Source organism: Maylandia zebra, linkage group LG23, assembly GCF_041146795.1.
Source record: "Maylandia zebra isolate NMK-2024a linkage group LG23, Mzebra_GT3a, whole genome shotgun sequence".
NCBI lineage: Eukaryota > Metazoa > Chordata > Actinopteri > Cichliformes > Cichlidae > Maylandia > Maylandia zebra.
The window spans coordinates 35082168-35107970 of NC_135188.1; the positions used below are offsets into that span (position 1 = coordinate 35082168).

Genomic DNA, 25803 nt, shown 5'->3' on the forward strand with positions numbered 1-25803 from the left:
TCAGAGACTGTGTTTGTTTTTGGTGGTATGGTTCTGTTCTGGACCTGCTTTGCAAAGCCAGCATAGAACACAGCAGACATCGATTTAACAATGATTAAGTTAGAAGTAGAATTAATGGAGGAAACGGCGTCGATGTGGGTTGCAAAGAGGCTTGTACTGAAATCCGCTAGCTTGGATGTGGCTTTCCAAAATTAAAGCTACACTTTATTTTTTTATTTTCATCCTAATGAAATGATTAAAGTATAGAGAGGTGAAATAATGGGAGCCACTGAGAGACAACCTTTAAGTGTCCTTTGTGTAAAAACAGCTGCTTTAAGTGAAATAAAACTCAAAAAGAGCAACTAAAAGCGTCAAATCTTCAATTATTGCAGGAAATATGGAGCTTAAAATTTCAGTCTGGACCATTTGACTCCAAAGAAAATTGATATTTCCATCTGCATTAATTTATATTTGTGAGGAAGGCCAAGTTCTAGTGAGCAACAGATATGAAAGCATGAAAGGAGGACCTGGGGTGCAGGTGGGTTGCAAAGGAGATTGCAGATTTCTTTTTTCTATATTTTTATTACTGCTTAAATTTATTTTAATTTGATTACTAAGATGCATTTAATCATTTTGATGTGCTTGCTTTTGTAAAGTGCTCTGGTCATTTGATGTATAGTAAATCCATAAAATGGGAGTGTGGCAAGCATATGTAAGGTTATAACCTGTCAGGGAGCATTTGCTTCAGCTGAGGGCATCATCAGTAAATACATGCCAAACTGCATTAGTTATAATGCAGTTTGGAGGCCATACTTTTAATGTGTGAGCCATGTTCAGTATTTTTTGGTGAGCATAAAGTTACACACCAAGAAGGAATGACAACAGGTCTGCTGCTGATACTCTGCATCTCTGTCAGAACAGTATCCCTTCCAATCATTTGTATTCAAGGGTTGGCGATGTTTGCTTAACTGCGTGCAGGAGAATGTGGATGCAGCATCTGTTTCTGTTCTCGTTTCAGTCTGAGCTGTTGCAAGCGAGCGGGTGATTGTGCCTTCAGCCTAGAGAGAACAACCGAATGTAGATGAAACAATAAGAGGAAAAGTGAAGATGGATGAGAGGGGAGCTTGGGAGGCTGGAGGGGAAAATAAAGGGAGCTCAGACTGCAAAAAGGGATAGGAGAAAGAAAAGATTTTTGCTGTTTTTGCAGCAACTAGAATGTGTTGCTAAAGGGGAAAAGAGAGAAAGTGATACCACACAGCGCTGTGTTTCTGCATGCAGGGCTGAGGCGAGCTGCTAGCCCCCTGTGAGTCTTGCTAAAAATAAACGTGGGAGGAGAGGAATCCTCCTGTCTATCTCTGTGCATCTTTCTCTCCTTTGTCTCTTCTTCCTTCTCTCCTCATTCACTCCCGTTGCAGGTGTGTGTGGATGCATATAACTGTGCTGTTTAGTGTTTGTTTTGACCATTTCTACAGCTTAGTTAATCCAAATAAAAAGGCAGATGTTAAATTAACCAGTCAAAAACGGTGCTTGTTTTTCAATCCAGCAGGTTCTCTGCAGAAACTAGAAATGATTATAATAATAATCATTGCTGCAGTTAAATAGACTGGAGCAAAAATCAGATATCTCTGTTTACTTTAAATGAAACGATCACAGACTGACTCTGTGCTTACAGCAGCTACAGGCACTCAAATGATTATTTCTGATGTGAAGATGAACGTGAACAGTGCAGTAAAAGTTTTTCTCTTTTCTCTTTAGCTGTTTCTATGATGCGCCACAGTGCTTCAGCTTTTGGATTTGCCGTAAGTCCAGAGTAAACACTCTACTTCATTAAAAGTAGAAATTGTAGTGATAGAATTCCCAATTACCAATGTTTACACTTTGCAGTTTGATGCCACGCTGGATGTGTTGTCATCTGTGATTGTATTGTGGCGATACAGCAACGCCGCAGCTGTCCACTCGGCGCACCGCGAGTACATGTAAGTATGATCACCTTTCACCCCGATCCACTCTGACCCGGGCTAAAATCCCCTTTATTTATAATGCTCTGCATAAGCCACAGACGGTATAAAACATGGACGTAGCTTCTGGGTCAGAAAAATGAAGCCAGTGTGTCTTAGCCACCATATGGCTACAGGTGTTGCTGCAAAAAGGCATTAGGTCTCTGCCCCCTCGCATCACCAAACACAATCAAAACAGAACTTCAGAGAGCAAACGGACGGCATCACGGTAGCGACATCAATCGTTTGTACTGTCTGTGGCATACACGGTACTTTGATTTAAAATGAAAACTTCCTCCATCAAAGAAAGCATACATATCCCAGGCAGAAAACTTTCCCCAGCCTGAGATTTTAATGCTTTTTTTGCTGGAGGAAATTAGATCAATTAAGTTTTTAGTAGTTTTTATTACTGACATGTGCTTTATCAGTCTCCTTAGCAACGCTAACATTTGTTTGTGATCGAGGAATCATCTGCCAGGCTGCTCCTCGTACATTTTTCCTTCACCACCAAATTTATTTGTAGCGAATGGTCTGAAGCAGTCAGAAGGTCTTAGCAGAAACATTTTCATATACTCAGTCTGAACAACTGTTGATGCAATAACCAGCAATTCACTGTAAAGTGCTGCACTGTATAAATATCAGATTGGCTGCACAAGTAAAGTTGTTTTGACCAGATATGATTAATCTTATTTTTATATACTTAGCTCGGGTACTTCCAGCCCATAAACAGCAACAACATGAATTCATGTATACTTAAAATTAAAGTTCAAACCCAAATACAGCTTTGACAGCTTTGCTTCTATATATAGTTTTCTTTACCCCTCAGGCATCAAAAGGCTGATGAAGTATTGTCACACTCAAGTTTGACTCAGAGGTCCTGTGAATGCGATAGCTCCAAGGAACCCACCTACGGTTTTCAAATTGATACTATAGGTTAGGGTGACCAACCGTCCTCTTTTCCCCGGACATGTCCACTTTTCACATTTCGTTCGGGACGTCCGGGGTGATTTTCGAGATTGATAAAAATGTCCAGGTTTTCCGACAGAGGACCCATGTGTGTGACGTCATCCCTGAACTGCTGCTTTGTGAGTTGTTGTTCTGCGCTCACAGACGGGACAGAGCGCGCAGCAACACACCTAATGATGTTTGAAAGATCCCAAAGCGCAAGTGCATCTTTTCAGATGAACTGCAAAAGAAATTTCCCTCGTACCGACCCAGTACTGGTAATTTTTCTTATGCAGATGAGGCCTTATTTCTGTACCATTATTTAATTCCAGAGGCTTTTAAGTTATTTGTTTGCACTTGTTGACTTGTAAAAGCCTATATGACATTTTTGTTTCACCATTCATTAACCGCACAGAGAAGGCATCGTTTAAATATGTTGAATATGTTTCTTTAAGCAAGTTCTTCATGACTGGGCTAAGTGTCCTCTTTTTTGGAAATCAAAAATATGGTCACCCTACCATAGGTGTAGCTACACTGCAGAAGCCTCGGTATGGTCTCATATATACGACCAATAAGACAAAAGAAGTCCAGCAATGTGATGAAATTTATTTCAGTGTGTCTACAATGGCCTGTGTGAGCGAGGGGAGAGATTGTGTGGTCTGCTCTGTCCAGCAGAGAAGTGTGTCAGACAGCATGCCTCTTCAGCTCCGTCAAGCTCAGCCCAGTGGGACCGATCACAGACAAGCGCCTCACATCTTATCTCTACCTGGCTGAGAATAGAGTGTGTGTGAGAGGAGGCTGCCCTTTCAGAGCCTGTTGAATGGTCAGAGTGCTGGCAGCCAGCAGGAGACTGAAAGAGAGAGACGAGCCAGTCATCACTTTACTTCTGCTCTGAAATAGTTGAACGGTGTTGCACCAGTTCATCCAGCATAGGATGGGTTGCAAGCAAAGCAAAGCAAGTAAAATCTTTAGGTTTGTCCGTACTGGCGATTAAGTGAAACTTTCACTCCCTGCGTACACACAGACTCACACTTAACAGTGGAGTTGTGTCACGGTCTCACAGGAGTTGCTAATTGCCTTAGAGACGACAGATGAGCTCATATCCTCTGGAGACCAGACACTGAAGTGCATGGAAAAAGATTCAACAGCAAAGCATCTGCTTTAACATGAAAGCCATGAGGAAGCTAATAAAATGATAAATAATAAAATTGTTATACTTTAATAATTATATATTCTAGTTGTAGTGTCAGTGAGTTCTCAGACCACACCCATCTTTTTAAAGATCTATTTAAATATTTAAATAAAAATACTTCATAGGAGGAGATATAAATGTGTTGCGAATTGAAAAGAAATTAGGACATGAATCTAAGTGTTCTCCAATAGTCTCTTAGCTCTGCTTTGTCCCGTGTGCATCCATTTACATGATAAATGGAAACAAAAATGGCGTCTTCCTTAATCCCCAGAGTCTGAGCGTATCATAGCCAACCAAGCTGTCTTTGTGTTGCTCTTTAACTAACAGCTGTTTTTGCTATCCATACAAACTGCTTGTGTGTGTGCATATTAGTTAATGAAAATATGTTGCGGTAATGAGTGAGTTTCAGCTCTTAGATACACTTTTAACTTAAAGAGCTATGTTAGCTATGTCCATTTGTACCCTTTATGCTAAGCTAACTAGCTCCTAGCTAGCGACATTGTTCGCCTCGACGACTCTCTGCCAAAAAAGCTGTACAGTTTGCTAAACACCAACACACAATTTTCAATTTTCACCAAAGTTGTTTGCAGATAAAATTTAAAAATTTTATGGTTGAGGGTTTTGTGAGTTTATCAGAAAGAACTGCTAAATTTACCAGACAGACAACATAAAATGATCAGAGTAACAGGAAGTGTGCGACTAAAGACCTGTCTGATTAATTCCAACTGTATTTTTAATATAAATATTTGACAGCTTGCTAAACCATCATGTGAAAACATCTACACAAATCCACTTGAAAGCGGTCTTCATTGTGTCATTTCAGCACTGCTAAATGGAGAATCTGGACAAAGTTGAGGAGCTGCTCAGCCAGTAATTGGCTTCGCTGAGAAGACAGCTTCCTCTTGATCACACGCACACTCACACAGTCTATGACAGCTATACACAAACACACCCACACACACACACACACACACACACACACACACACACACACAGACATGTTTCTGCAGACATACTCTGAAACAGTAAAATGAGAATCATCCGAGAGCAACAAAATCTAAATATAAAGCTATTTTCTGTTGCTGTCTTATACATAGCCACCACAGCGTGTTTGATTTGGGAGTTTTGTACACTGATTGGCCTTCTTGACACAACCCCAACAGGGATTTGTGGCTCTGGCTGGAATTAAACCTGTGACTTGCTTGCCACTATAGTACTTGTACAGATGCATAAAATATGGATCCATGTATTTACACCTTAACTGTAGCCTGGCGTCTTCCTCCTGCTGCAGTGTTTGTTTGTTAGATAGCCAGCGGCTTTGAGCAGACTGAGTGAGAGGGCTACTGATGCACAACGAGAGCCTCTGTGTTCTTTTTCTTAGTTTTTTGATCTGTCTGGGAATGATAGAGAAGGTGCGGTTGAACAGCAATGCCCAAGTAACGAGTGGTTGCCAAGGTAACAAGCTTTAGGTGTCAAAGTAAGACAAATTGGGGACTTTTGTTTTCCACGTGAAAACACAAATACCTCCATTGAAATCACCAAGGTTAGAGATGCTGTTGTTGTGAGCGTGTTGATATTAATAAGTGATCCACGTCTGTGCATTAAAACAGAAGCTGCATGCAGCCGAACACTTTGCTGGTCTTTTTGCTGTTCGGTTGTTCTGCTGTGGAGTAAACACCAGCTCGGAGCGATGATGTCATTTTCCAACCACAGGAAGCGATAGAGGGCTGTAGTGGTGGATACGGCGCTCCATTGTGTGTGTCTACGTGTGTTCGTGCACCCTGCTGTGGACTTCCCGGAGTGATGTTGGGTTGCCTTGGTTACCTCATCCGGTCAAAACCCAGGATACTAAGTGTGGCTCAAGAGCAGCCGTCAGATTTGAACACATACACTTGGGTATTCATCCATGACCAGGACATATGCTCCGATTGGTTTTTGTGTCCCTCTAGACTTTGTTAATTGGGTAAAGGTGCTTAAAGGACATCTGCTGCTTCCAAATGAATCCTCCGGATCACTCTGAATAAATGTTATCTGTCATTGAGGATCGTTTAGGGTAGCAGGAAGCTGTAGCTTTATCTAACACTCTACAGTTATCATAGAAGTTGATGCTTCCATGTTCAGAAAAACATCTACTACTTATACTTGGACTTTAGTTTTAGTCAGGACCAGTATTTGGTAGTATGGCTCTAATCAGGGATACCGTTTTCATACTTGGAATGCATGCAAAGTCAGGGAGGAGGAGAAGCTTGAATGGATGAACCGTGTAAAATTGCAAAATCACTTTTCTCCATCTGATATACAGAAACTCCAGCTAAAAATGTCTTTAGATGAGATCAGTCCAGCCATTATTTCCCACTTATCCAGTTCAGGGTTGCAGGCATACTGAATCCTGAGCTGTTACGGAGTTAGAGGCAAGGCCAACCCAGAGAGCCCTGCCTGTCTTTGACTGTAGAGGAGAGCCCACATGCACCCAGGAACAACACGCAAACTACACACAAAGTCCTCAGACTACAGCTCTTTAGATGAGATGTTAGATTCTGGGTTTTTTGGCAAGTCAAAATTATAAGCGAGTCATCGATTTTATGGTATTTTTAATTTGGTAGTTGTTTTGATCTGTGTTGTTCAGCACTTTGGTCTGCCGGGTGTGTTCTTAAAGTGCTATACAAATAAACGATGATGATGATGATGATGATGATGATCGATTGGAGGTCTCCTGGAGAAATTTGAATTTAATACCTCATTGTTTGTGAAATCGTGCCTCGAGCCCTGCAGCCATGCAGCACCACTTTTATTGTTTGGGTTGGCCGTCGCATCAGGATCTGCTCAGAAAGAAAGAATGAAGAAACTAAAAACACTCTGTTTGTTGGTTACTGATCGCCTGTGTCTTCTTTCCTTTCCTCTGCAGAGCTTGTGTTATCCTGGGTGTGGTTTTCATCCTGTCCTCCTTATGCATTATGGGTAAAGCCATCCACGATCTGGCCACCAAACTGCTACCAGAAGTGGTAAGAATTCATCCATCACACTGTTCTGTGTTTGCTTTTAGACAGATTTGTGAGGATTATAATCGGACTGTGAAAAGAGACCAATTCTGCAGAGCACCATGCTTTAATTGTTACACTTATTGCACAAAAAGCAGCGGATGAGACAGGATAATAGTAGATTAGTTTACTACCACATGCTGATTTTCCTACATGGCAGGCAGGAAATGGCTCTGGCTGAGATGCAGGGGTCAAAACTGGATTCAGACAGAAGATGGACGAGAGCTTTGGATTAAGCGGCTTCCATATGGGATGCATAATGTTCTCCATTTAACATTCAGGGGAAACCCCCTAAACATACTAACATACTGCACACCATGGCAGCTGTATAACCCAGAGCCACGTTCATCTCCCTGAACTCAGGCTGCCAAAGGTTTAGTGTGTAATCAGATTTTTCTGTGGAATTTGCAGTTATTTTTAAAGCTTTGGCAGATAGTAACCGCTCCTGTGTCTGGCCAGGACCAGGGCTCTGCTGTCCCTGGTGTAATACAGACAGCGAGCCAGAGACGGGGATTTCATTTAGAAGCTAAGAAAAGGCCAGCTGACTTTGCTCCCATATCTAATAATATCTTTACAAACAACATGCAGGATGTTTATTTGCATGAAGCCGTGTGTAGCATGGCTGACTCTGACTCCATCTTTGAGTAGTGGATCTGATTGGACGGCATACTTTCATCTTTGGTTGGTAGCTCAGGATGATGAGACCAAGACACAAAGAGGAGGGTGTTATGAACACAGAGATGCTATTGAAGATGAAATGTTAGGGACTCAAAAATGTATTAAGATCGTTTGGTTTTAAATATTTTCTTTGCTTCAGTGTTGCAGTAGATGCTGTGTGGTCATGTAGACGATGCAGTCGGACACCGTGTGTTGCCAAGTCTACAGCTCTGATTTATGATTGTCTTTTATTTCCAATGATCAGGTTAAAAATAGACTTACCTTTATTAATGTATTACTTTCCTGTTACTCTATATCACCTGTGCAATTGCAAGGTAACAATGTAACAAATACCTGTTCTAAAGAAAGGGGGAGGAGATGCGTGTGTTTTCTCTTTTATGTCCTTTCAGCACCTTTTACACACGAATGTTGTGATGACAGATTCTAATGTAGGAATCGTGCAATGCTGCTGAAGTAGTTTTGTGTATTTTGGCAAACATGAAATAATTTATGTAGGTAGGTGATAGTGAATGTTAAAAAAGTATATTTCACTGCAGTCCACACTGTGTGCATCTGAAGTGAGATCATTTTTATGGTTAAAATATTCAAGACTAATGTGACTCTAAATGTGCACTTTTGGTAGTCACTTTACTTTATTCTCACAAAAATATTTCAGAATCAGAATTAGATTTTTCCCCCCCCTGTTATTACTGTCTGTAAGTGTGTGTGTGTGTGTGTGTGTGTGTGAGAGAGAGAGAGAGTGTGAGTAAACCAAGTGTAATAGTGACGCTCACAAACCTCACGTGTGAAGACTCACAAGCTTTCACACTTCTGCAAATAGCGTTTTCACCTAGTTGCCAGTCAGTATCATCCATCAGCTGCTGTTTATTATTTTTCCTGCCTAAGTCATGTTCATTCAGCTTTGTCTGTGGTGGATCTCAGACGCAGCAGTAACTCGTGGCTGGTATGAGATAAATAAGAAATATTAAAAGTAGAAGAGATTAAGAATAAACTTATGGACACGAGTTTAATCCATCCTCTTAAATTCTGAATTAATAAAATGTGTAATGCTGTTATGTACCGTAGCCACTGTGTAGCCACTTCATTAGGTACACACTTGTTGATGTGCTCATTAACACATATCTATTTAGATAATACATTGGCAGCAACTCAGTGCATTTAGACATGTAGTCATGGTTAAGATGACCTGCTGAAGATCAAACTAAGCATGAGAATGGGGATGAAAGGTGATTTAGTTGACTTTGAAAGTGGGGTGGCTGTTGGAGCCAGATAGATCTACTCGGATTTTCCCGCGCAGCCACGCGAAGGTTTAAAGACAACAGTGCGAAAAAGAGAAAATATCCAGTGAGCAGCAGCTCTCTGGGTGAAAAGGCCTCGCTGACAGACTGCTTTAAGCTGCCAGGAAGGCAACAGTAACTAAAAAAAGAAGAAAAAGCAAGCTCTTGTTACAACCAAGGTATGAAGAAGAGCATCTCTGAATGCACAGCACATGGAACGTTGAAGCAGATGGACGAGCAGCAGACGAGCCGCATGCCGCTCCTGTCAGCTAAGAACAGGAAACTGAGGCTAAAGTTCAGACCGTAGGACCCAAATGTTGCCTGAGCTGATGTGTCTTGATTTCTACTGCAACATTTGAATGGGAGTTTTATTAATGGTTCAGACTTCTGGTGGTGGTGTAGAGTTGTGGGGGATTTTCTTGGCATACATTCGGCCTCTTAGTACCAGCTGAGCATAGTGCTGTTGCTGATCATATCCATAACTTTATGACCACAGTATTTGTTATATAGCACGTGTACCTAATAATAGTGGTCAATGAGCGTATACGCGTGTATATGATGTTAACATAAATGCAGGTTGCCTGTCATGGTGACATCTTTACCAGCTTACTTACTCACTAACTCCTCTGTGTGCTCCTCACATTGTTGTTCCACATGTGAAGCTAACCGAGCTGGATGCTTTTCAATGAGACGAATCACATTGTTGGATCAGCTGCTGAGCAAAAGAAAGATTTTCAGATAATCTCCACAACTGACTCAGTCTCAAAATCCAATTCGTTTTTGAAGCCCTTTACAGCTTTATTGACCTAACTGTGTTTTCCTTCTATTCATGTGTGGCTGCGGCGAGGGAGAGAATGGCCTGTCGCGAGCACTAAAGTGGAAACAAAGGCAGAATGTGAGAGTGCCGAGACAGACAGATTGTTTTTCTGAGTCGACCCGCTCCTCTGCTGTCGCACACTTGGTTTCTACCAGACTGACTTCTGGTGCATCACAGTTGGAGATCTAAAGTTTGTGCCTCGCAGCCTCCCACCTTGTGCCAGTGTTGAAAAAATAAGATTTCTTTTCACTTCCTTCCTCTCTAGAAAATGTTAATAAGGAAAGCAGCTGCTCAGGTACGCCAGGGTTGGACAGAGTGGGAGGTGTGAGGTGTGTGGAGGAGGATGTTTGGTTTGACACCTGACTGTTCCTGCTCTGCAGGTCCTTTGTGCCCAATTAATGTCAGTATAGCATCCAAAAACAAACCGTTCTCTGCATGACACAGATTCTGTGAAAACCTTTTAACTCCCAGCAGGGCTTTTCATATTGCAAATTAATTCTGACCTCTGACAGCTGAGAGAGTCTTACATTCTTGAGGTTTATGTAATCCTTTGCAAGGCCACAGAATGACGTTTAAATACAGCACAAAGACAAACTGCCTTAGTTACGAAGTTAAAAGCAAAAGCAACCAGTGCAGTCAGATTTGGCACCCAATAAAAATCTAATTGTTCATCAGCTGAATATTAACACTTTCTATCGTGTTTGTTTTAATCCACACACAAATTTAGTTGTAGTTTTATGACAAGCTACATGCTGACATTGAGCCTCAGAGGTGCAGGCTGGCAGATTCTGCACAGAGATCTATAGTAGTTACACGCAAATGTCAACTGCTGCATTCATATTATGGGCAGAGGCTTTTCTCTCTCTCTCTCTGTGTGTGTGTGTGTGTGTGTGTGTGTGTGTGTGTGTGTGTGTGTGTGTGTGTGTGTGTGTGTGTGTGTGTGTTTCCCTCTGCCATTGGTCAAAATGCCAGCCTGCAACAGTCATGGGAAAATTGATTATAAGGTCACTGGGGGATTCCCTGTGATAACAGAGTGAGTCGCAGCATGCAATCCTTCATTTCAGCTGACTGGAAACAAAACTTTCCAAAATAACCAAATAAATGATCGACAGTGTGTGCCTCTGTTAGTACATTCACTCTTCTCAGCTCTTGACCCTAGCTACATCTATACCTAAATGTGTGTTTTTTATTGCAGTGATAGATATAATGCACTGTCATAGACTATATAAAAGATGGAAGTAGCTTCTGATTTTAGTCAAAAGTCCTAGACTTGTAAATAAAATGTCATTTCATTTTAGTCATACTTGAGGCATCTAAACATTTTTTTAGTCTAGTTTTAGTTGACTAAAACATAAAATGTAATCAGCTACATTTTATATTGTAGCTGACTACAATATAAAACCAATTGAATTGGTTTTTAATTCAATTCAATTTTATTTATACTTTATATTGTAAGGTAGACCCTACAATAATACATACAGAGAAAAACAATCATATGACCCCTGTGAGCAAGCACTTTGGCAACAGTGGGAAGGAAAAACTCCCTTTTAACAGGAAGAAACCTCCAGCAGAACCAGGCTCAGGGAGGGGCGGGCATCGGTTAGGGTCAGAAGTGTCTCTTCCTTGACGTCAAATGTGAAATGTATCCATGTGTCGTTTGCTCCTCTTTTCCTCCCAAACTTTGACATTTTGTCGAATTTTCATGAGATAAAGGGAGCACGGGAGCTAGTTGTACTGTATCCTGGAGGCAGTTCAAGTGTGCACATCTGACCTTGCTGCACAAGATTACTTGTGATTGGATCACTTCCAAACTCTTCCCGCCTTTCTACACAACTAAGTTCTGATCTCGTCTCTCCAGAACGTTTTTATCTAGTTTTTATTCACTGACAAAAATATGGATACGTTTAATAGTTTGTAGTTTTTGTCCTTGTGGGTTAGTTTTGTTTTGTTTGTTTTTTACTAAATTATCGTCTCGTTTTTGTCAGAAAAAAAAGGTTGTTGAGAGAAAAAAATAATTGGTCAGTTAATTTAACACTGCTTTAGGGTGGGCTTACCTTGTGACTGACAAGGTTTCGCAGTCATGTCTGCACCTCACCCACCACACCGTTTCAAAGCACCTGGACGGCGATGGTTAAAACACTCGGTTCAAAGCTTCACAACAGGACTTTGCTAACAATTGGCTGAAGGCACAGTGGCTATGTCCATCGTTGACTTACAGCCTGTGTGTAGCGCCTTTTTTGTTTGTTTTTTTTACAGCCTGCAGCCAGGCTTATTTTTTGCTTTGAAAGACTTTAAGAATTGTTGTTAAAAGTTCACATTAAGAAGCATTTCTTTTAAAAGTAACTCACCTTATGAGGATGTCTAATGAACCAAAATGAGCTATGTCTGGTTTGAATACGTTTCCTGTTGCTGAAGAATGGTCAATGCTTTGTAGATAAACAATTAAAATTTTAGTTTCAAACCTGAGTCACAGCATTGACTCAGGTCTATGCAGCACGCTGAGGTTTTCTTTCCATCTCCTCTTTGATGTGCGCGAGCTTGCCAAAGTAGCTTTTCATGGCTCCGAGGCCATAGTACAATATTAATGTTGCTGCAGAGGCTCTGAGTGCTCTGCAGCTCGCTTTCTCTTCTCTAATCCATCTCTCCTCCTCCAGCCGTCCTCTGTGCATTTACATCTCAGGCATTTAGTGATGTGGCCCTCAAAACAGATGTAAGTAAGTAAAAGTAAGTAAAATTTTATTTATATAGCACCTTTCAAGATAAAAATCACAAAGTGCTTCACAGAAGCTAACAATTTAAACATGTAACAACAAAGTCATGTTTAAATTGTTGAAAACCAAACGGATAAAGCGCAGGAAGCGAATCTGTGGCCCAACACTAATAAAAAAAAGACTTATCAGGAAGAGCAATTACATAAGAGCTACGGGGAGCAGTGGAGAATATTGTTGGACCATTACTGGAGGTAAACGATACTGAGGGGAGGTGGTGATGATTGTGGGGGTGTCAGGGTTGTCAGAGATAGTGTCTGTGCTGTTTTGACAAGGAGGCAGAGCAGCTGGATTCATCAGTTCAGTGTGAAAAAACTTGTTACTGATGTAGTTGTTATTAGACTCACAGTGTTGGTGAGCTTGGTAAATGTGACGTTGTGCTAAAATGTTGCTTTTCTGAATAACCTGTAGGGATTGGAAGGTTAAGTTTGCTAAAAGACAGCTACAGTCCCGAGCTGTGTGCTGCCTTGTGATTGTAGGTGTATTGAAAAGAGACCTTGTCTTTGAATTTGAACGAAGAGTCTGATAGATAGGGTTTGGTACACAGTGAAGTACTGGTTGTGTCTATAAATACAGATATTACCCTGCATGAGCTGACTCACTGAGTAGTAAAAGAAACCTCAGCAGTCAAGGCCATAGACTGTATATAAAGGATGGACATAGCCATTGGTTTTGTGACCTTTACATTATAAAGTATCAATGCTAGACTTTTGCCTGTTGCTCCTGTGTGGGTGGGTGGGTAGTTTTTATTTTTTATTTTTATTGACCTAGAATGTGCTCTAGGAAGACCAGATGGTGGACTCCTAAGTAATCAGCTAATGCTAGCAATGCTAGCAGCTAACTTTGTCTAAAAACATTCAACCCGGGTCGCGGAGTGTGGGAGTGTCAGCGGGGGAGCTGGCCCCAGGGAGGGGTCACCTGCCCCTCCCTTCCTTCCCTCCCCATCTCCAGCTGCCTCCCTCCTCCTGCTCCACCACAACCACCCACACATGCAGGGCCTTGGAGTAGGGGTATGTCACCAGGATGCAGAGGAGGCTACCCCCCCCCCCCCCCCCCCTGTCCCCTTCTGGCTGCCTCTGCCTCAATTTTATCCCACAACTTAGACATTCACATTACTCACACCCTCATTACACATACATATAGGATCTTGGGGGTGGGCACGATACACGGAGTCCAAGTTACCATCAGGGTGTACACCTCACCCCTGGCGTCGTTGCCCACCTCTCAATTTTAAATACATGTAGACATTGAGGGCTAGCAGGAGGGACTATGCGCTTACCTGCTGCTCTCTGGCAGGTAGCTCTATGCCCTCCTGGGTTTTAATTGCACCTTAGAACACACATGCATCAACACTACAATGAGCGGGTGGAGGGAGGTTTGGAGTCTTCTCTCACCCCCATTCTCTGCGGCCTACTGGAGCGGGGGGGCTAGGAGGAGTGGGCCGTCCGACTGCGGTCTGGGGCCTCCCTGCTGCTGCGGAGTCGGGGCGGTCTGCCTCTCCCCACCGCAGGGAAAAGGGTAACACCACCTGGGTCTGGGTGCAGTTCCCCCCTCCAGGGGCAAGGGTACCTAGACCCGGTTAGTAGAGTATGCTTGGGGAGTGTGATCGTGTATACAGCATCCCTTTATGTCTGTCTCCACGTCGGTTGAGTGTGAAGTGCATATGAGAGCATGAGGGTGGGAATGGATGTTTGTGTCTGTGTGTGCCTGTATGTCTGTGTCTATATGTCAGGTTGGGTGTCAGGCGCCACCTCTCTGGGGACATCTCAGGCCCTCCAAGGTTTGGAGGCCTATCTCCACCCACCACCACTTCCCCTGTCAGTGGCGGACTCCCTCAGGTATCGGTGCGTTGGTGGTTCTTTGTATCTGGGGGTGGGCGTCCGGGTACACACCGGCTCACTCCTTGGCGGCCGCTTATTGGGGCTCGCTCGGGCCACTTCGGAGGTGGGGTGCCCCCGGCCTCTCGGCCTGGGGCTCGGTCACTCAGGCACAGCTGGCTGCCGGCGGAGCTCACGGGCGCGTCACTGCAACTCCCCCTGGCTTCTGCTCCGCGGCTGCTGAGTGAGCCCTCATCTGGGACTCTCCTCAGCTCTTACTGGGAAAGTGGCGCGGCTGCCCCTCTGTGGGTCTTCCTTGGTCTCTTGTGTTCTGGGGGCCTCTGGATGTCTGGAGTTTTGATCTCCTCCATACCTGCTTGATACCATAGAGGACAGGGCTGTGGCCCCCCCACACTCTCTAGCAGATCGTTACATGGAGAAACCTTTGGAATGCAAGCATGCTGATCCACACAGGTATGCACACAGGTGTACACATGGGTATTCACAGATGCGGACTACAGCTTTCTTGGCTGCTGCCTCAAAGCACACTGTGCGCTGTCTATCTTGCGTGCTGCACAATATAGTTTATTATTTAGTAACTATTGATATCTATGACTAGCTAGTTTATTGTGATGGTGCTTTTTTTTTTTTTTTTCTATTATTATGATGCTCTTTGTTGTTTGCTGTCTCCCCTGTTTTTTTTTTTGTTTTTCTTTCTCTCCATACAGGTGACCCAGGAGTTTTTTTTTTATTTTTTATTTTTTTTATCTCTTCCCCCCCTTCTCACCGTCTCTTCTCCCCTTTGGTTTTCTTTCTTTCTCTCCCCCTCTTTCTTTCATTCTTTCCCCCTGTCCTAAAAAAAAAAAAAAAAAAAAAAGGATGACAAAGGATGAACTGAAGCTCCGCCATCACGTGATGTCACATGCTGCTGTTTCTGATGTCACTTCCAAAAAAAAAACAAAAAACATTCAACCCTGTACAAGTTGCTGTTTGGTAAAATTTCCTGTTGTGAGCTGATAGTAATCACTGTCTAAAACAAGTCTTGAAGTGTTTTGAACCAATGCTGCACTTTTAACAAGGAGATTGAATCCCACTCTTGGTCTGTTGTTTTTGTTTCTCACAGGACGATTTCCTGTTCAGCGTGTCCATTGTCAGCGGTTTGATGTGCATCATATTGGCTGTAATCAAGTTCATGCTCGGCAAAGTACTGACAAGCCGAGCTCTCCTCACTGATGGTAGGTGTGCACGTGCAGAGAGATCATAGCTTTTTAGAACTTGTAAACTTTCTCAGCTTTCCGTAGTGATGCCATCACAATCGTAAAAATCATGGGTTTGTCACTCTGACATGTCTGTCAGCTCCAATTGGTTTCCTAAAGTTGCCTCATAGTTGATGAGATTACAGGTGCATGGAGCCAGCTTAAACATCTGTCACACTACTGGGTTCTTGGTGAAAACAGTGGTGAATATCACAGTGACACTAGCAGGTTTCTGGGAGCTGACCTCTGAACCCTCAAAGCCGACTTTGACTGACATTTGTCGTCTCTTTCCAGGATTCAACTCACTGCTGGGGGGGATCATGGGCTTCTCCATCCTGATCAGTGCTGAAGTCTACAAGAACGAGCCCAAGGTGTGGTACCTGGATGGAACAATAGGTGTCCTGATAGGTCTGATCATCCTCGCCTATGGAGTTAGGTAAGTGGCTAGTACTTGGTAAAAAAAAATGGCGTACCTTTTATTTGGTGTCATGAGATAATTGTTGATATTGCAGCAGAACATATCCACAGAATGAATAGAGGAGCTGGGGTGGAGGTGGGTTGCAAAGCAGCTTGCAGAGCATTGGTTTGGACATTTAGTGAGGAAATGGTATAAACGAACTACCCGAATAAATACTCTGTGGTGTTTTAAGATAATAAAAGCACAATGAAGTCAGAATACCTCCATCTGGAGTCAGTATTCATAAAACCAAAGCTTACAAAGTGATTTGGTGTAATTACACTGTGTTAGTTCTGTGTGGAAAACCAATTTCAGTGTGTGCAGTTTTGTCACTGGATTCATATAAAAGCATTGCAAGTTATATTTTGTACACGGGAATGATGAAAAAATAAAATAGTGACACCTTTAAAGGTTGAAATCTCGAGGCTAGAAAATTTGTATTCTAACAGCTGGTAGGGGTCTGAAGGTTGCTGTCATCTCCATTTTCAAATCCCCCAAAGCGACCTTAATGTTTAAGTGCAATATTGAGCCGAGATGCTCAGATGTATCATTAGGTGGATCAGAGGTTGATCTCTTTGCCTGTTTTTTTTCTGTGCCGCAGACTGCTCCTGGACATGGTCCCCCGCGTCCGACAAACCAGGAACTACGAGCGCTTTGAGTGACGGATCACAGAGGGCGGGTTTGGGAGTGACTGGCAGGATGGGGACTGTAGAGGCCCTCCACAGACAATCACAATCAGTCCTCGCGGTGCCAGCGAAGGCGTCGCTGTCTGTGCAGTTCTCCCATTCAGAGCTGGAGTGGAAGATGGCGTCAGTGGCATATTTTTAATGTTTTACAGTTTAATGTACATATGAAATGTTCACCTGTTTTTCAGAAGTCAAAGGCACAGTCTGCTTTTTCATGTTTATTTCATCCATATTTAAAGAAGGTAACAGAGATAAGACTGTGGGGGAGGGGGTTAATGTAATTTTTCAAAAGTTGTACACAGCTCAGACTGCAGTGTTACGGATGTTCAATACCTCAGTTACATGTCATCACCCCGTCACGACAGAGCAGCTTGTTTTTTCCCATGGTTCCACGAGGCCTTTGCTCAGCTGTGCTATAAAGCTTTGCAGCACAGCAGGTCAGAGTGATTGATGCAGCTGATGTAGCGGTGGAGTATTAATGGTGTTTACCTTTTTATGACTAGAGAGAAGATAAATATCAATAAAAAGTCCATTTGGCACAAGGAGCAGGTACATAAGCACACACATGACAGGCTCAGTGACGTGTGATTAGCCGTTTATAATATTTATCCAGACTGCTGCAGCAACGTCCTTTTAGTGCCAGCTTACAATCCTGGAGCAAAAAAAAAATCTTTCTTGGCACTGAGAGTCGGGATCTGACCCTTTTCCACTGTAACTCTAACAGAAGGAAAACAAAACGGCTGCGCTGCCTCCCAGGAAAAGCATTTATACAATTAACTCGCGCCATCTACTGACCAAAAGAAAGGACTACAAAATGTAGGTCATTACATGAGAACGGTTATCTAATATGCAGTTGTGCTCAGAAGTTTACACACAGTCATCATGGGTCTGTCATGGTAATTTGGCATTTTGAACTAGGGTGGAATGATTGTTCAGGATACATGTGCAATAATTCAAAAACAAAAACAAGAACAGGCTGCAGAGGTTTCAGTATATTTCAGATTTTCTTTACTCCACGCAAAAGTCTACAGAGGATCAAATATGTGCAAGTTGCACCTCGAGCCGCAGAATTTGAATTTACACTATTATTTTATCCGCTTTGTGCAGTGCACGTGTATCCCAGTAAAACAGCCTGAGAGCATGATGTTACCACCACCATGGTTGACGGTGGGTACAGTGTTCTTCGGTTTGAAAGCCTCACCTTTACTCCTCCAAACATACGTCTTGTCATTGTGGCCAAACAGCTCAATCTGTGTCTCTCTGACCATAAAATATTCCTCCAGGAGGTATTTGGCTCGTCCATGTTGGCAGTCACACATTTCACTTGTGCTTGAAGGTGTCGACTTTTTTACCAGGAGGTTCTTTCTTGTTTCAGTGATCCTTAACATCTCAACCAATTTCCTCTTTCCCGAGGGTAAGAGTTGGGGTTTTCTTCCAGACCTTGGAAAAGTGGTGACACGTCTGAATAACTACGTGAATAACTACGATTCTTTGAACCGATGATCTTGCCGTCTGAAGTTGTTTAGAAATGCCTCCGAGAGACCAGCCCAACTTGTGTAAATCTACATAAACTTGTGACCACCAACTGTAGCTGAGTGTTTGAAGCCTGACCCTGAGACAAAATTCCCCACATGAGACGCATGTAAAGGTCAAAGAAAATGACCGTCACACTAAATGCTTCCACACTGTTGGCACTGAACTCAATGCAGATACAGCTTTCATACTGACCAGTGACACAAAAACAGATTTATGGCTGAAGCTAAAGGCCCCACACGTACACAGGTATCAGTAAGCTCAGCTTGTTCTTTACCCTGATGCAGTTTTAGGAGCTGAAGACTATGAAAGAGTTCCAGACAGAAGCTGTTCACAAACTGTGCTGTTTTTATGAGTGGGCAGCAAGAGCTGAGTTCTTACCTCTGCCAGGGAAGTGATCTGTTTCAGTTTGTCTGTTAACAGGTGCTGGTCCAAAAGCTGCAGAGAGATTTTCAGGAACATGTAATCAGAAGGTGATTGTAGCGCAGTGTGCAGGTTTTTAACTGTCAGGGGTAATTGGATGGATTCTTCAGATACGTCAAAGTCGAGCATTATAAGATCGGAAAACCTGAGAGAACATGAACCAAACCTGTCTGGATTTTTCCTCCTGGGTTCAGTTCATGCATGCTCTCTGCTCTTATGTTTGTAACATTGTCGTGTCAGCGCTCTGACGAGCCAACCTGTGCATGAAGTAGGAGTTCTGTTGGTTTGGGCCACAGTTGTGTTTTTGCACGTTAATGTGGGCAGGTATGTAAAAACACACACAAACAGACATCAGTGTACACGTGGACAATGAATCTCAGTATTTGTCAAATGTGCGTGTTACAAACAGACTAGACCTTTAGACACGTGAGGTTACTGCTGCTGGAGGAGCAAATCTTAGAAACTGTGAAGTTCTTTAAAAGAATCAGAGGTTGAGCTGGTTCAGGTTTGAGTTTATCCAGGTAACTCCAGGGTTAACCTGACTTTTCTGTATTACGAAGGTGGTTTACTTCTTACTGGGATAACTAATGCTGCAGACCTAACGTGCTCTGGAGCTGCAAGTATGAAATCACTACTCCCTGACAATTGGCTGGAAAATAGCGTCACCATTCCTGGAGCATCCCTGGGACTGCAGTGCATGGACAGTAATGGAAAAGTCTTTAAAGAGCATCTAAAGTCTTTGTGTTTTCCTGAAGGACGTCAGTAATTAATGTAGATTAGTAGACAGAACTTTAGTTGTTGATTTTTCAGTTTTATTGAGCTCTAAGGATTTATATAAGATTCTAAAATCAGCACATACACAAAGTCTACATTTGTATTCTGCTTTTTATATTTATCCTTAACCATAAATAGAGCGTGGCTGAAAGAATAAACTTACAAAATGAATTTATTGAAGTAACAATTATAATCTGTCTGATTCTCCTGTATGTGCTTCCTTTGGAGACTTCTTTAATGTTATCGTAGTTGGTGCAACCACCTCCTCTGACACAAAAGCAGCTGGATTATTAGTCTATTAATCACAGACTCAAGTGGGTTTTGTTTCGTGTACGCTGGAAGATCAACAGCTTCTGTTCCCTGTTTGTTTGCATTCACCCTAAATGGATCTGACGGGTTGCTGCTCTCTGTGAGTTTGAGGTGCTGAACTTTGGACAGCAGCCGGTGGGTTCACGTGTTTCCTGTGTTTAAGAGGAGGTCTCCAGCACCAGTGAAAATGAGGAGCAGGACTGGGAGTAGTTACTGGGGTCAGTTAGGGCCTTTGTAGCAGCTCTCCTTGTTACCACCTTTACACATGTGTTTGTTACCTACTGGCTGGTGAAATGAAAACAGTGTCTGTCCTGCACTCAGAGCTCACAGTACTACAGACATACACTGTAGAGGCTGCCATACGGTTTTGGGTCAATGGCGACGCCCCAACAGGGAAATATTTTAATGAAATTCAATGCAGTGATGATTGTGGACATTAAGTGAGTCGCTGTTTATCAGGAGTCAACGCGTTTCCTCTCATATGTGAAGCTGCTGTTTGGTTTTGGGCCATTTAGAAGGGTCGCAGCTACATTTTCAGGCAAAGTCCTTTTTGGTTTTAATTTAAAGAAGCTTTCACTTTCTAGCTGTCCTCCTCCTCCTCCTCCTCCTCCTCCTCCTCCTCATCGTCGTCGTATTGAAGGACTTACTTTGTACAATAGAGCTCCTCTCTATCCCAAAGCCTTAATTTTCAAGGTGTTTGTGCAACTTGATCAGGGTTTTTCTTTGTTAGTTTTCATATCTCCCACATTTTCCTCAGTCTGTGCTTGCTGCTGTGACCGTAACTGAATGTACATGCTGTGCTGTGATACTAGTTTTTATGAAAAATCTGTGACTGTGCTGTTTGGTTTTATTTATTTAAATACAAGTAAGGGATCGATTCTGTTCCTGAGCTTGTGGAGATACATGTGTGCCTAAAATCGGTGTGAGAAACAAAACATGCAGATAACAGAAAATTATTTTGGAAGGCCATAATATTAAGAAAAGATCACAACAAAAATACAAACAGCTTGTAATCACTAATTTCCTGTCTTGGACATGTCGTAAACACCGAGAGACACATTTAACTTCATATCAGCTCGGTTTTCTTAAACTCTGTGACACAGAGTTTGAGGCGCTCCTCAGCCTGCTGACTGTACACTTCTTTGCTCGTGTAAATAATCTGTATAGCTGTAATGTAAAACCAGAGTCTGAGCCATTTGTCACAGAAAAAAGGTTTATTTAAAAATAAAGTTGTATCCCTCTTACTCGTCAAGAACAGTGAAAACAAAACCATTGTGTTACCACTTTTCACTGCTGTCCTGGGGTTTCTGACTTTTAACTGAGAGCAAAACAAATCTTCATCCATGTTGGTGTGTGTGTAGCAGAGTTCATACAATGGAGACATTCAATGCTGAGGTCAAAACAGATGAGATACGCTGATTTATTCTGTCCAAACTTTGCTGATGGCTTGGCGCTCTGAGCAGATTCCTCCAGAAACCAAACATCCTATGATCTGATCAAAGATGTGCTCTGAACAAGCCCAGCTAACAGAAAAGAAATAAGGCTCTGGCTGCAGCAGAAGGGGTTTAGCTAATCACTTAAGCAGGCCTCAGAGTCATGGTTATTAAGAAGCGACTGTGAAGGGTTCAAAATATTTGCTTATTCGCTGAAAAAGGAATCGTGCTGGGTATCACTGTTGGTTTAGCACGAACTCAAGCATTCCCACCTTGGATATGTACGAGCTTTAAACGCTGGTGATATTCTACCTTTAAAAAATAAAAAAATAAATCATGACCAAGTTCCATAAAAAGACCAAAACCATCAATGAACAGTTTGCTCCAGCAACTCTCTTATGCATGTGCCGTTTAGTTTGACTCAGTCCCATCTGCTACTCTGTCCTCATGTTTTAAGAATGGCTGCTAAGCGCTACAGTCCAGTAATCATCCTGTGAGTCACTCAGTGCTTGTGTGCACTTGTCATCAAGTGTGAAATGTGGTCCTGGAGATACTAGTGAGACTATTTTGACGCCGTTTAAATGTGCATTAAAGATGAAGAACCACGGGTGCATGGTTGATTTAAACGATGTGTGTGATCACACTGGTCTAAACATTGACATATTCAGTGCTACTAAAATACAAGGCTTCACTTACAGCCCTGATTTTCTTTTTGAATTCTAAAAAACCCCAAAATGTCACCATCCAGGCTGATCTATTAGCTGACAATCTTTTATTCTGAAAGTTACTTCAATTCAGTTTCAGTTATATAACCAAATCACAACAACAGTGACCTCAAGGTGCTACAACACAGAGAACCCCAACAACTTCCCATGGGCAAGCACGGCCCCCCATGGGCAAGCACGGCCCCCCATGGGCAAGCATGACAAATGGCTTCTGGCTCGTCTTTCCTAGCAGGCTCGATAATGGTCAGCTGCTTCTTGACTCAGTCAGATGTACTCTAACTCCTCTTGGACTTTCATTTCAAGTAGAAGTAAAGAAGTACCAGCTGTGGTTTGACACAAACTGAGTCGTCTGCTCGATGACAGAGTCACTGGAGAGGCAGCTGATTATTGCTTCATTATTTATTGTAGAACAGCACATGCTGTGACGTTTCACAATTCACTGATCAAACTGTAGGTATGCCCCCTTTTAAATGTATGCCCCTGAAACTGATTACTGGACTCCAGTTTTACATTTTTAACAGGAACCAATGTGGAAACTAGCGATTTGCACTAATGCACTGTTGGTTTTGGTTTTTTTTAATGGGATTTGTTTTGAAGCACCACCAGATGCTTTTCGTGAAAGTTTAAAAACCACTCTTTTTTTCTTTCTTTCTTCAAGCTTGAAGCCACTTGTGTATCCATCACATGTGCTGCAGGTCACGTTTAGAAAGGACCAGACAACTATGAGTAATCAGTTTAAGGCATTCAAAATCAGACATCCCATTTATTCTACATGTGCTGTGATCATCTGATTCCTCTTATTACTGACTACTCAACTGGTTAATCGCATTACTATCACACATGTGAATCCACTGCAGAGCTTGACTGGTAAACATGATGAGCTGACACTGCTTTCTTTCTTTTTGACTTTAGTTCTGAAAAACAAAGAGCCTATCAGTTTTATCACTTTCCCAAATATCTTCATCAAAACAATCTTAAGATGTGGACAGCCAATTTAAATTTCTTAAAATGAATATAAATCAAAAAACAAACAAAAAAACCCAACCTGACTCTGATGTTGCAGAAGTAAACATGTATAACAGAGTAACGTCACCCTGCCACAAATAGCTCACCAACAGTCGTCAAACAAAAGCAGAACTGAAGTTAAACCACAAAAAGGCACGTCATGTTTTTTGAAACACTTAACTTGGCGGCAGATCGGTGACCTGCTTAACAGGGTAAGAAAAAAGAAGAAGAAAAAGGCGCCATTCAGGCTGAACTGAAACATGTGCAAACAGAAACAACAGTGAAATGAAAGCAAAGCACAAAGTGTACGAGGCTCATTTCCCCACAAAACAAGCATGTTTGTCCACTACTGTCTGCCTTACAGAGAGCGTGATGAGAGTTACGTTTAGACTGGAAAGTTTAAACCAATCTTTGTGTCATTTAAGCTCTTTAAGGAATAAATAATCAAACATTTGATAAGATATTTTCTATACTATACTTTCTAGAATGATCACAAAGCAGCCAGCCAGACAGACACAGGCCTGGCTTAGGTACGTAAATCCATTTGAGACCAAATTCTGGTGCAAAATAAAAATGCTCCAATATTTTATTTTTCTTGCTTTTTTTGGTCTCATATCACAGCTGAAAGCAGGACAGCAGAAGACAAAGTCTCCTTCTCTTTATTCATACACCTAGAGACAAATATGCTTTTTTTAATTACATTTAAATTACCCTCCATAAATAAAAGTCAATAAAAAGGGAAACAAAAGAAAAGACACCCATCCTATAAATAAAAAAAGAAAAAGATTTCCAGCCGAACACAGCGATAAAGATCTGTATACAAAATAAATACAAAAGAAAACCTTTAAAACTCATATGAACAATATACAGTGTTACTAATATCATGTTAAACCTCTGATTAACTTAGTGCATTTTTTCCATTCACCACAAGAAATACAAATCTCATCTTTTTTTCCTTATTTATATTTTTTTAGCAAATAAACAGGCAAATTAAGATCCTAACGATTATCCAAAGAAAAGGAGGAGATGCAAGGCGTAGCGCCCGCCGCGGAGCTCTTTGTTGACATGTCTGTGGTGCGTACAGTATGCTGCAAAGGATTTACAGCGGTCGTGTGGAAGATGGGAGACGAGTGTGAATCTGTTTTGTCTTTTTTTTTTTCTTAGTCTTTTTTTAAAAACAGTTTACTACACAAAGACATGGACGAACATCTCTGTAAGTAAGGATTTTGTGTTTCTCTACGAGTCTTCGGAACAACGTGTTGACAGTAAGGCTTCCCAGCCTTTTGCTGCAAGGTGTTACCGCTGCTACTGATGACGGCTATCGTCTACGACTCGACGTCACAACACAGAGAACGAGCGATGTCATTTTGGTGCGTGCCTAGTGCCGGATGGTGTGCTTAAAACAGGCAGACAAACAAAAAAAAATTACAATTCTCTACTGGCCTTTTGCAGAAACACTCACAGACACACACAGTCCCTCATCTTTACAACGTTTTAAAACACGTGTGCAACTTAAATGTATGAAAACCGAACACGACAGTCTTGAATTTCCTCTCTTTTAAGGGTGGGGATGAAGATCACGGAGTCTGGTGAGGATGCGTCAGGAAACGATCGAAACTGCCAGGATAAAAATCTAGATTTCTACTTTTACTTGTCCAATCTAGTCAAGAGATGAATGGGTTGGTTACAGTGTAAATCTGATTACAGCCCACTGTGTTTGTGTGTGTTTCTATGTGTGTGTGTGTGTGTATGCTGGGGGATGTGGGCCTTCAGCGGTGCCGGTCCAGTGCAAACCTACCTAAAAATAACAGTTTCAGATTAGAGCAGGGGTGAGATGGACGGAAGGGTGGAGTGGAGGGGTGGAGGGTCACCGATATGTGCAGTCCACCTCATCTGCTGCGACTTCGTACGACTCCCTTTGTTGATTCAAGTAAATCCACGCCACTTCCAGGCCTCATAGCGCCACCTGCTGATGAAGGTGAGAGTTGGCAGATGCTCCGGTCAGCTGCAGGAGTGCTCCTCCTCCAGCTACCGGAGGAAAACAATAAATATGAAGAGCGAGCTCAGTCCTGTGATTGTTCTTTTTGTCCTGTTGTTGTCACAAAGGAGTCTGGTTTGTGTGTTTGATAGTTGCATGACTGCTCGGGAATGTGCGTCTCCCTCAAGCACACTCCTTGAAGCTGCTGTACATCCGCCCACCACCGCCCCCTCCCCGATCACCGCAATCCCATCTGATTCCTGACCCTCTGTCAGCCTGGGTGCTGCTGCTATAGGCAGTCTTTGCACAGCGCCACCTGGCCCTTCATGTAGTCACGGCAGGGACAGATGCGCTGCAGTGTCGAGTGGGCGCCGGCGCAGCTGAACAGCAGCAGGTCCGACTGGAAGATGCAGTGATGGCGAGTCTCGCTGTATGCGGGCACAACGGTGTCGGCGCTCGACTCCACCGTTTGACAGTCCATGCCAAACCTGACGGAGAGACGGACCGCTTTAGATTTTATTTTTAAACACTTTTTTTAATGTGAAGGAGAGACAAGAAGAGAAAACACATGCACACACTGGTGTCTTTGAGCTGCAGGCTTGATAATCCATTTTTCTTCTGTAACTAAACTCAGCCCACTAGTGGTCATAACTATAACTGCAGGTTTCAGCAGCTCATCAGAGAATGATAAATGCTCACATGAGCTTAAGCCTGTG

At 42.5% G+C, this 25803-nt stretch overlaps 2 protein-coding genes across 3 annotated transcripts in view; one reads left to right on the top strand and one right to left on the bottom strand.

Annotated features, from left to right (window-relative positions):
• LOC101481453 (transmembrane protein 163a) overlaps nucleotides 1-21201 on the top strand; it is a 33896-nt gene extending 12695 nt beyond the window's left edge. Inside the window, exons 3-8 of the mRNA XM_004552568.3 lie at nucleotides 1735-1778; nucleotides 1864-1955; nucleotides 7019-7115; nucleotides 15632-15743; nucleotides 16059-16200; nucleotides 16823-21201. Coding sequence (XP_004552625.1) covers nucleotides 1735-1778; nucleotides 1864-1955; nucleotides 7019-7115; nucleotides 15632-15743; nucleotides 16059-16200; nucleotides 16823-16883 — 548 coding nt within the window. The 3' untranslated portion in view covers nucleotides 16884-21201. The remainder of the gene's footprint in view (nucleotides 1-1734; nucleotides 1779-1863; nucleotides 1956-7018; nucleotides 7116-15631; nucleotides 15744-16058; nucleotides 16201-16822) is intronic.
• A 928-nt stretch (nucleotides 21202-22129) lies between these two features.
• Nucleotides 22130-25803, bottom strand: part of mgat5 (alpha-1,6-mannosylglycoprotein 6-beta-N-acetylglucosaminyltransferase) — a 107477-nt gene continuing 103803 nt past the window's right edge. For both annotated transcript variants that reach the window (XM_014413148.3, XM_076880774.1), the window contains exon 17: nucleotides 22130-25575. In XM_014413148.3, the coding sequence (XP_014268634.1) occupies nucleotides 25377-25575 (199 nt within the window). In that variant the 3' untranslated portion in view covers nucleotides 22130-25376. The remainder of the gene's footprint in view (nucleotides 25576-25803) is intronic.